Source organism: Dermacentor variabilis, chromosome 5 (assembly GCF_050947875.1).
Source record: "Dermacentor variabilis isolate Ectoservices chromosome 5, ASM5094787v1, whole genome shotgun sequence".
In the NCBI taxonomy this organism is placed as follows: Eukaryota; Metazoa; Arthropoda; class Arachnida; order Ixodida; family Ixodidae; genus Dermacentor; species Dermacentor variabilis.
The window spans coordinates 124,744,884-124,756,793 of NC_134572.1; the positions used below are offsets into that span (position 1 = coordinate 124,744,884).

General features: G+C 42.8%; 1 protein-coding gene across 1 annotated transcript; it reads left to right on the top strand.

The window, feature by feature from the left end:
* Positions 1-9,626, top strand: LOC142583139 (haloacid dehalogenase-like hydrolase domain-containing protein 2). Its single transcript, XM_075693479.1, has 6 exons — positions 1-235; positions 320-528; positions 6,748-6,832; positions 6,922-7,138; positions 9,295-9,358; positions 9,437-9,626. The coding sequence occupies exons 1-6, from the start codon at positions 72-74 to the stop codon at positions 9,538-9,540; spliced, it is 843 nt and encodes a 280-aa protein (XP_075549594.1). The 5' UTR covers positions 1-71; the 3' UTR covers positions 9,541-9,626.
* Positions 9,627-11,910: the final 2,284 nt, after the last annotated feature.

Genomic DNA, 11,910 nt, shown 5'->3' on the forward strand with positions numbered 1-11,910 from the left:
CGCGGACACGAAAGTGAAACCAATGGCATGGCTGCGTGCCATGCTGCTCGATAGCTGATTCAATTTTTCGCATGAGACAATTTTACAGCAAAGTTTGGCCGCGTTTCTCGTTGCTACACCGGTTATATTCAGTAATGAGTTCAGAGAGACGCATTAAAGCGGCCCTCATTGATTTGAGTGGCACGTTACATGTCGATGACAATATCATTCCAAATGCTGTTGAAGCTCTCGAAAGGTGAGTCGATCGGTGGCTTCACAAGTTGCTGTAAAGTTTATTTGGATTGAACTCTTTTATGCCCACTCCCATTTTCTTCCCCAGGTTACGTGCTGCCGGAATAAAGATCAAATTTGTGACAAACACGACTAAGGAATCGCGACGACTACTGCACGAGCGGTTGCTTAGTTTAGGTTTCCAGATTTCCTTGGACGAAATTTTCTCGTCCTTGACTGCTGCCAGGGCCTTCGTAGAGATCCGAAACCTGAGACCTCACCTCATGGTGTCCGAGGCTGCCATGGAAGAGTTTCAAGGTACGCGGAGTGTTCCAGATTTCGTATATATTCAGATATTGGTGCATCGAGAATGCGTAAAGCGTTTGTTCCCTGGCCAATCTCGCGCAGTTTTGCAATATGATCGCTGATTTGGAAGCGGGTAACTCGGTATTGCTTGATACATGGGCGCCCAGCGCGAACCGGGCCATTTGTCTGAATCGTAAGCAGGTGATGCCAATCCAGAAGTACTCGATCGGCGCGGCAATCATTCGCAGCACGCTACGCTGGTATCGTTGCTCGGGTTGCTGCTCGTCGATTCGAATTTTTACAGCGACAACTGTATATTCGTAGTGGAGCATTGTACATAGAGTGTCTGCGTCGGCACCACATAGCGTTATTACTATATAGAAGCGATCGAGATAGAATGAGTGAATGGATTCTTGGGTATTAGGTGCCAAAACCACGATTTGATTATGAGGCACGCCGTAGTGGGGAAGTTGGGTTCATTTTGGCGTCCAGGGAATATTTGACGTGCCCTCAGTGCATGGGACACCGAGAAGGAAGGTAGACTACTGGTACTGGTATACTCGCGGACAGCTTTTGGCAATGATGGGAAGGCTACGTTTCGGGAGCTTTGCACACGAATTAGTCCAGTTGGGCGCGCGTTTCGATTTTACTTTCGATTTGTCAACCTTCCATAGCTCCTGTGCATATGCATACAAAGGTAATTCAATTAATTCAAGTTTATTTGCATCTATACATGTACAGTGACAGGAGTACAGACAAAACGCCAAATGAATTCGGCTTGACGGTGTCTGTACCCCCTACAGAAATGGCACTGTGCACAATAAAGAGAGCACAAACATGTAATAATGGATAAACGAAAAAAAAAAGTGAACATTTAGTAAGGATTTTTAATAGCAAATCGACGATGCTAGACTTTTCAGTTGTTTCGGCCTCAGGTAAATAAATTAACATATTAGGAACATTTCATTGTAGGGAATAGTCATGTCGTAGTGATCTTTACGACTACGTGGCGTGTGCCACAGCTTCATATTTTCCTTTGTTTCAGTAGAGCTATGCCAGTTTTCTCAGAGATGCAGCTGATATAGTTACACTACTTGAAATCGTGGCCTGACGGTACAATGAGCTGATAAAAGGACCATTGGAGTAATGTTCCAGAAGCTTCAATGCATGTTTAAAAATTTATTTCATGTCTCCAGTCAGCAGCAGACAATATTTTACGAGACACAAATGAGAATGTGAACGTGAGCTATAACACAAAGTTTGACAACAAATACTGACAAAAGTGAGAATGCGAAGAGAGCTGTCATGAAAATTGGAAAAAGTTTAGTTTGTAAGTGCCCTTTGCCAAATGGAACACAAAGAGAAGCAGAACACTCTGGGTATTTCTTCCCAGGCATTGTCTCACTTCCACTATCTTCGGAGCTTGTGCTCAAATCTAAGCCAAGCTCAATTATCATGCTCTGCATATTGTCGTCAATTTCACCATCCCTGTCCTATGATTCGTGTTTGATTCTTTCCACATGAGCATAGTTCCACCTCCAGTTTTCATTGCTTACTCAGTCAATTCCTGCACGAAAAATATTTTCTACATCGTTAAGCTTAAATGTTGTGTAATTTGCGGCCACGTACCCTTTCGCATGGCTCCAGACTGGCTCTATTGGATTTAATTTGCAGTGATGCGGCAACAACCTCAAAACATCATGACCAGCTGCTTTGGCAAAGATGTAAATTTTGTTCCCAATATACTTGTGCTTCCGCTCATTCATAAGCTCCATCAGCTCTACCTTTAGCTGTTCAGTATAAAATGGAATTTTTCTTGCTTCTCAACCATGACTGAATATCACTTTTCAAGTAGATGTAGATGGCACCATTTCAAGCTGAACGCTATAGTAACTGGCATTGTCCATGACGGTAACGCTTGCGGGTTCAATGTTTGGCAATGATTGTTGAATGAACCAGTTCTCAACATGGTGACCATCCATCTCTGAACAATTATCACCTACACTCTTCTTTGCACAAAAGACGAGGCGCCCTCTATTTATGAAGCCCTTGTTGGTGCTTGCGTGGAGCACAATGATGCGACTGCCCTTGCCAGATGGAGCTCGATGGCCCATCATTGTACCTTGCCAGAAAACATCTTGCCGTGTCACAACATGAGTGTCTTCCCACACCTTTTCTTTTGTGTGTCCTGCAGTTACCCAGGTCCCATCTAATAAATACACAGCCCTACAATGAAAATGGTACACACATTTGGTATTAGTACTCTTCATTCTATAGCATACACATTAGCAAAAGTTTCCAATCCACAAAAATTGGCAGCATTGCAAGTCACAAACAGCACACAATTCAAAGCAATAACACGTTCTCTGGCGCTGCGTTGAAGGAACCTCGGCGTGCTGGATACGGTCATTCTAAGATGCTACTTCACCCTCGCCATACTCCAGAGTAATGCATCTCCACAGAGTCCGCATCTCCTGCATGGTCCGCAGGTACTTTCTGCACCACATGACAATGTCCTGCCTTTCCAAGAACTCAGAGTTCCGTTTCCACTTCCAGAAAGCGAAGCCAATGTACGACGGTCGTTGATGTCAATGTGGGACTTTTTTAAAAACAAATAGAAGAACAAATTTCAAAATGTGGAAAAAGGGATTTATTTTTCTACATAACCTCCAGCTACAGTTATACACTTATCCCAGCCTTTAACCCGCCATGGTTGCTCAGTGGCTATGGTGTTGGGCTGCTGAGCACGAGGTCGCGGGATCGAATCCCTGCCACGGCGGCCGCATTTCGATGGGGACGAAATGCGAATACACCCGTGTGCTTAGATTTAGGTGCACGTTAAAGAACCCCAGGTGGTCAAAATTTCCGGAGTCCTCCACTACGGCGTGCCTCATAATCAGAAAGTGGTTTTGGCACGTAAAACCCCAAATATTATTATTATTATCCCAGCCTTTAACTAACGCCTGGAATGCTTCGGCATAGAAAGATTTCTTATTACCATGGAACTACTGTAGGACACCATTCATCACTTCATCATCAGTGTTGAAATGTTTTCCTCAAAGAAATTCGTTCAGGGGCCCATACAGGTGGAAATCACTTGGTGCTAAATCAGGGCTATAGGGGGGTGTGGTAATATCTCCCAGCCAAGTTCCTGGATTGTTTGGAATGTGCGTTGAGCGGCATGTGGTCGTGCATTGTCTTGTAAAAGGACCACACCCTTTGTGATCAAACCCGGCCGTTTCTTCTGTAAATTCTTGTGCACATCACGCAGAACAAGGCAGTAATACTCATTGTTGATAGTGACACCATGGGGTAAAAAATCCACTTGAATAATTCCCTATTTATCCCAGAATACACTTGCCATCACTTTGCCAGCAGACGCAACTCTTCGAAATTTCTTGGGACGTGGTGATTCCGTATGCTTTCACTGCATCAATGCGCTTTCGGATTCTGGGGTGAAATGGTGAACCCATGTTTCGTCACATGTCATGATACGATTCAGAAAATCCTGGCCTCCCCTTTCATAGCATTCCTTCAGTTTTCTACAGATTTCAACTCTTCTGTGTCTGTCAAAAGCAGACAGCTGCTTTGGCACTCAGCGTGCACTAACTTTTCGGAACAACAAATGATCATAAATTATTGTGTTCATTGTTCCTAACAACAGATTACGCACCCTTGCAATTTCGTGACGGGTTATGCAACGATTGTCCATGATCAGCTGCTCCACACACTGAATGTTCTCAAGAATGACTACCGTGGGCTCTGATCCACTATGACCAGGATCGTCGGTAATAGAGATACGGCCATCTTTGAAGCGCTTACATCAGTCAAATGTCTTACTGCAACTGAGTGTCTCATCTCCATACTGAGCCTGAAATGTTCTGTAAATTTCAGCAGGTTTTATGACCTCCTTCACTAAAAACGTCATCACAACGCTGTTCCACATAGACGTTCACACTGTTGTCCGCCATCATGAGTAACAGTCTATTTAGAAGCGCAGGAAATGAGCACCGTCTACCAGTAACAGGACACAATTGCAAGTTTCTACTGGATACAAAACCTCCAGCCTAGGCATCCATTTAAACCTGGAAAGAAAAACGTGTCCCGGATTGAGTTGAATGATCCTCGCAGTTTAATAGTCTGTGCACAGTACTTTCTCTCACACCAGGCATCCGCATGTCAGGGTGAGTCGATGCATTCTTCACAGTTTTTGTCGATGTAGGCAGCTTGTTACACATGAAATATTGATGCACCTTGCATCTTAAGGCGCTAAGCGTGAAGCGGTCGTACAGCTGCATTCTTGTCCTTACAGTTTTCTCAGTGCTTCTTCCTCGGTTGAAGTCAGGTCTTGTACGCCTTGGAGATAACAGTGGACTTCAAAGGCCCTCTGCTTTTATCCTACTCATGGAACGCACATTTACGCCGGTCAGCTGGCTCACTCTTTTATGCATGGTGATGGTGGTGAGCTCCAGATAGGCACACGTGATTGCAACATAAATGTTGCATACCATTTGATCCGTCTGCTTAGACAGCCATTTGTTGGTAAAGCTCGCTGCTTCAGTAGCGAGTCGACGGAAAAGCCTGAAGGTGACTAACGCTCAACTGAAGAGGGAGATGCGATTTTGCCTTTGAGGAGCGTGTAAAAGGTAGGTTGTTCTCACAAATGCAAAAATGTGAAATGACAAAATATAAAGTAGAAACAATATCTATATAAAGCTGGTGTGTGCTGCATCCTCTTTCAAATGGCTTCCTGTAGAAAATAAAGCAGTGTTACTTTTTTTATTTCTCACGCAGAAAACATGGACGAAATTGTGCAAATACATTCTTTAGCAGTAGCACTCACATAATTTGGCTCTGTAGACTTCGCTTCATTGCCAAGAAATGTTGTCCACTAGTATAAATAGTACTTATTCAGCTTAGGAGATCGAGGCGGCTGATAAATTCTAGGGAAACGTGAAGGAATGACCTTATATTTAAAAGTGTCAGGTGACTGAAGGTTATATAATGCTGCAGTTACATACTAAAATGTGTTGGTCTTTCTTTGACATTTCACATGTTGCAGGAGTTCAGCAAGGAAACATCATTGCGACACATGCATGTTCATGTTGCTATATTATATGTCTAGTGAAGAAGCCATTGTTGGTAAGGAGTCTTGCGAGGGGACGTCATGCAGACTATGAAGAATTAATGAGGTTGCACTCTGCACAAAAGTTTTGTGAGCATGGTGTGCAGCTAGCTGATGGAGGTTGCGAGTGCAGAATAGGCAAGGAAGACAAGGAAGCTGGAAGCACAGATGTCGGGTCCAGGTGATTGTGAATGCAGGCTGAGGCAAGGCATATGTTGGCTGCACAACAAGCTGAAGCACACTCAACAAGTGAACATGTCAAGAGAAGCAGACGACCAGGTTACATCTTTAGACTACACAGCTGTTTATTGATATATGAGCTGCTATGCTGTATGTTTTTTTAATGTGGAGCATTCTTCTCTGACTGCAGCTACCACTTGCGGGCAATGTGATAACCTACCAGCCAGGGTGGGCTATTTCATCATTTTTTGGGGCTGATCATGGTGATAGTGCAGTCCAAAATTATGTGCCACAGGGTAATGTACACTGGGTATGGGTGCTGGGGCCACTTGGTTATTTCTGTCTTACTTACTATAAATACAAATGCTACAGCATATAATCTCTACATAACCGTTTGGTATGCAATAGGTGCATTATTTACACAACTGTTCTCTACAAATCATCAATGCTTTTTATGATTTAGACGTCAACTACGGTTGAGTCTGCCAACTTTTTCAATTGCAACTTAAATTATTGTTACAGGTTTGCATTCAAATTCAGGCTTCAACTTGCCAAATGCAAAAGAAAAAAAAAAAGAGGCGACAACGAAACATGCTTTTGTGCATATGTTGATGGGTTAGGATGTACTTCTGTATAGCGAAACATGGAAGGCTGCTTTTTTTTCTTCTAGCTTTAGACTTGACAGTCATGTTCAGGGCTGTGCAAAACTGTGATGACACTAGAAAAAGAAACAAACAGTGGTGCTGAAAGTGAAGGCGTCATGGAACAGCAAGAGAGAGACAATGGCATATTGTCATTCTCATGGTACCTTGGCGGCTTGCTATATACAAAGTTTACCGTTACTCACACAATCACATTGAAAAGCTTGCGACTGTACTTTCACTGTGCATTATGAAACGAAGTAATCAGAGGTCTCTTTCTTCTAGGTTTGGATACAAACGAGCCCAATGCTGTACTTGTTGGATTGGCACCAGAAAAATTCGACTATGGTCCACTGAATGAAGCATTCAGGTAACGCTGTTCATTCTATAATAGGTGGCAGCACAAGAAATATTTAAGAGAAAGTCTAACCTCTTGAAATTTGTGATTATTGTTTTCAGGTTAATACTAAGTGGAGCACTGCTTGTTGCAATCCATAAAGCACGCTACTACCGCACAAACGATTATCTGGCCTTGGGACCAGGGCCATTTGTGAGGGCGCTAGAGTTTGCCACCGGCACAACAGCCCAAATCGTGGGCAAACCTGAGAAGACTTTCTTCCTGACTGCTCTCAGACAACTTCAGGCCCGACCGGAAGACACTGTTATGATTGGTGATGTATGTTTGGTTTCTATGATCTGTTTATATGAGTTATGCTGATTCCTATTAGACAGCCACATTAGCTGGGGGTATGAACTTGGAGACGACTTCACATTCAAAGACATTTGATATGAAAGCACTTTAACCTTAATCTCTCCTGTTAGTTGAAGCAAAAACTTTCCTCTGATGCTGACCACGCAGCCATAGTTAATGACCCTTTGCAAAAAAAAAGGATAAATATGTTTGAGTACTAGGACATTAAAAAAATTATGCCATTAGTTCCGATAAGCTTGAGATACAAAGTTGCATAGAAAGGACATGATTTCGTAATGACTACTGATATTATAAAGCAACCTTCACTGTGCACACATGGTATTACGAGGCAGTGCCGTTGTATACTGTAAATCAAAACGATCTGTAATACTTAGATAAATAACACATCATTTATCTGAATAATGATGCTACAAAATAGCAATATGTAGGATTCACTTCAACCAGTATTTTTTTGTGTTAAACACAGGACAAGTATGTTCTTATATCTCTAGTCTTCGTCCCAGTTACAGCGAACTTTAACCAAATATGAACTTTTGGAGATTGCCAAAATAATGCATGGTTGCTCACTGGTGATGCAAATGCAGATTACATTTAATTAGGCAACTAACTGATTTATTCTGTACAGAAAAAGAAAACATGCAAAATTTTCATGCGTTTTGCTTGCTGTCACACAGTCTCTTGGCTAGTCACTTGGTTGCATTCAAGGCACATTCTTAAGGCCTCTTGGTTATACGTGCTTGTATGTACACACACAGGAACATCCTTGAACCCTCCCCCCCTCCAAGTTCGTGGTGCAGAGCACGACGAACTTGAAGGGGGGGGGGGTTCTGTCCTCACACCCATGTTGCAGCTGTCACCCTCTTGCATATGAACATGCCTTAAAGAAATCAAACATAAAAGAATTCAGTACGCTTGCTTATAGAACCAACTCGCCCACATCAAAGTGTTTAGGGCAGCTGTGTTAAGATGTACATTTAATTTTTTGGCAACGTCACTCCATGATTCGTTGGCTCATCTTGCATGGGTTGGTTTTTTGAAGTAGAGCATAGTCTCAGCATGATAATGAAAACATTTTTAATTCCAAGCTTTTCTCTTTTTTCTCCGTGATTCCAGCTGACACACCACTATTATGCCTCAAAATCATGAGCAGTATGCAAAACTGTCATGCTTAAAACATTTTTTGTGAACCTTAATTCTTGTGATAGACTTTAAGAACACCACCCCCTACCGCTCTATAGTGTATGTGGTTTGTTGTGCTCGTCCCTCTCTCTCTCCTCCTTCCTCTTTCTGTTTTCATCTCCCTACTCCTTCCCCTTGTGCAGGGTAGCAAATCGGAACTACCCCTGGTTAATCTCCCTGCCTTTTTATACAACTTGTCTATAAAAGCCTCAAGAGAGAGAGAGAGAAAGACAAGTTGTATAGTAGTAACCAGGGGGTAGTTCCGGTTTGCTACCCTGCAGCAGTTCTTGGTTAAACAAGGTATTGTTTATGGTATTCATGCAAAGAGAATATGTTACACTGAAACATGCTTTTAGTAAACTTGAGAGGTAAATTGCATGGGTAACTTTAAGTTACGCATGTAATTCAAAGTGTGAGTGGGCACTAGGCATTCTAAGCTAAAGCTAGCTATCTGAGCTTTGTGGAAACTTACTGTGTGCACTAGAGCTCTTTAATATTTCAGTACGTAAGACATATTCCCATCTGTTGTCTACTGAAATTCACAGCACAAGTTAGGCAATATCCCTGCCCACCTGTGCATTGAGTTTATTCTTCAAATACTTCTACAGCTTATTAAGCTGCAAAGGGCGTTCCATTGTTTTCTAGTATTTTGTCAAAATGAATATGTGCACAATGATTTCCTAGAAAAATGTGTGTGGCTGTATTTTACTGAAACACTGGCATGTAGGAATGAGTCATTGCTTAGTATGGCCTTCTTATACAACTTTGGGCATAATGCTATAATGCAGTATTGTTGCAACACGTACACATAGTCAGGGCATGCTGCCATGAAAAAAAAAAGCATATTTACTGGCTGCCTAAGAAATTTGACAAACTATTTGTGTACTTGCTTAGTCATGGTCTGCTGCATTTTTGGTCATGCTTTTTTCTTTACTTTCAAGGATGTCCGGGATGACATTGATGGGGCTCAACAAGTCGGCATCCGAGGAATTCTAGTGCAGACAGGTATTTGTTGAGTTCATAGTTCATTGTAGCTATCCGTTCCGCTGCCTTTTTCTTGCTTAACATTTTCATACATTGCAGGGAAATACATGGTCGGTGATGAGCTCAAGATAGAAAACCGTCCTTGGGCCTTGGTCCCATCATTTGTTGATGCCGTGGACATCATACTAAACCCAAAGTTCTAGGAGTGGTCTGTATATAACGAAACCTATATGCCAGAGAGACTGGCAACGTATTATGTAATAAAGTCCTTCTACTCAAGTTTGCTATATATCTGCAAAAGGGAACACTGTTCTTTTCCTGCTTGCGTCAATGCCTCATGCCTAAATTATAGTATTGTGAATATGTCTGGTGCAAGTATATGGTGACCATTTTTCTTCAACAATGGAAATGCTAGAGTGAAACTTGGATGTTTGTGTCCTTCGTTCTTCAGTTGGTTATAAGCTGAAAGAGAAATGGTGAAGCTTAACGTGAATCTGCAGAAGTAGTGCTGATTTTCACGCGAGATGATTTAGTTTGGTGCAATTTGGGCCAACATTTAGACAACAGCATTGTCACATCCCAAGCAAACTGTAGTATCTTTAAGTAACATTATAAGTATTCGTTCTTTAAGAATTTTGCACGTGCTGCGTCATAACCTGAAAAGTAAGACGGACTGTTTTAGCTCGGCAGGGTGTTTACCAACCGGGAAAACCAGGAATTCTCAGGGATTCTAGTAGTCTGGGAAAACTCTGGGAATTACTGCTTTTAGGAAAAATTGGCAGCAATTTTATTGAAAGGGGCGAAAGTCGCGGTAATGCTGGCGCGAGTAACAGACAGGAATTGCAACGAATCGTCTTTGACGCCCTGTCGTCGGCTGGAGCAGTTGCCAGCGTACAGTCAATGACTGACTTTACAGATGTCCGATCATTCCAACGGCTTCGCGGCACCACCACGTACCCCATGGAGTCAGTGTATCAGAACGTCTGAAATTTCGGACGAAAGAACCCTTCGCTGTCCTATTTTCCGGACTTTTTACCGTGACCGTAGGTGCGAAACGGCATTAAAGCCACCACCGCTGCCGTTTGGTTACCTCGCCGCCTCGAACCGGCGCTCTCGCACCCAGATCCGCTGGCAGCCGTAGCCACCACTGCGGCAACGCTAGGCGTAGCCGCTTCAACGTTCGCTATTAAGCTTCTTGTCTGCGGGTGCCGTGTTTTTCATTGAAAGAATTCACCGCTGACAGCAATGGCGCCGACTCCGCCTTTGTGGCCCTCGTGATTGACTTCGAAGCTCAAAAAGCTCGTTGAATGTCGGTTCCCGAAAGTCAGCTTCGCCTCTGTACAGAAGTGTTACTTGGTGAAACATATGCAAAAGTATTGCGGTAAAGCACAAGCGTGGGAAGGGGCTATTGCTACGGGACATGGTATGTATTCCTTAATTATACACGCGTGCACCCGGTATCTCCTGTCACAGTACGAGCACCAATATGTCTAATACGTGTACCGACAGGCCTTCAGAGCGTTTCGAATGTGCCTGTGGTGGTTTGAGCCCTTAAGGGCAGTAGAAGACATGCATACTTTTTTTTTTTTTTCCGACTGGCCGATTTTTCGGGCGTTTCCGCGGCCCCTAGGGAGTTAGAAAAATCGGACGTGGACTGTGCAACTGACCAAGAAGATGCTTCAAATGGTCCGTGGGGCGAAAAAGCGACGGAAGGAGGACGAGATCAGAAAGGACCTACGCATTGAGGAATGAACGGGAAAGAAAGCGTGCTGCTGCCGTTTTGAAGGAGCTTGAGCTCAAAAACAGTGTTGGCTGATGCCGAGCTACAGTTGTTCCTCATCCAAACCAAAACCCTTTAAAGCAGTGAAACACGACACTTGGGCTTCGTGTGCCGGCTAAGAGTATGTCAGGACAGTTGAGGTCGACTTGCTGTTGAGAGAAGATCTCAATTGTGACAAAGTTCGGGCCTCATACCACTGAGCTTGCTATCAGTTGATAGAAATAGCTCATATTCGAAAATATTTGTTTCTGTATGCATCTCCTTTTTATTCATATTTGAGAATGTCCGACTCGATTTGCAATTTTTTTCGTAGACATTTGCTGTGCATTTTACCCTTCTATTCTCTTTTTGAATAGTATAAACACTACTCCTTAGTATTCAAACTGGATTAAGTCGTTTTCTTTAATTTTATTTATATGCTTACTAGAAAGTGACAGCACCGGGCGATGTGGTTTCAGCACGTCTTGACATAAAATGTAGTTCCGCGTCATTCAGGGAATTTCGCAAAGGCACTTGGGAAAAATCTGGAAAGCTCAGGGAATTTGGAAATGTCAACTTGGTAGACAACCTGCTTAGGGCCAACTCGAAGTTCCCTATTTAAATATATGCAAAACCGCGAAAGGATTTTATGGGACGACTGCTATACTGATTAGACAGAAATTTATTGTAATTAAGAGGGAAAGGTAAATTCTGTGACTCTAGGAAGCAGAATTTCAGTTTAGGGCATAGAACTTTTTACAAATATTTGTGAAACTGGTTAGAAAAATTGAAAGACATTTTTCAAAGCTGCAAC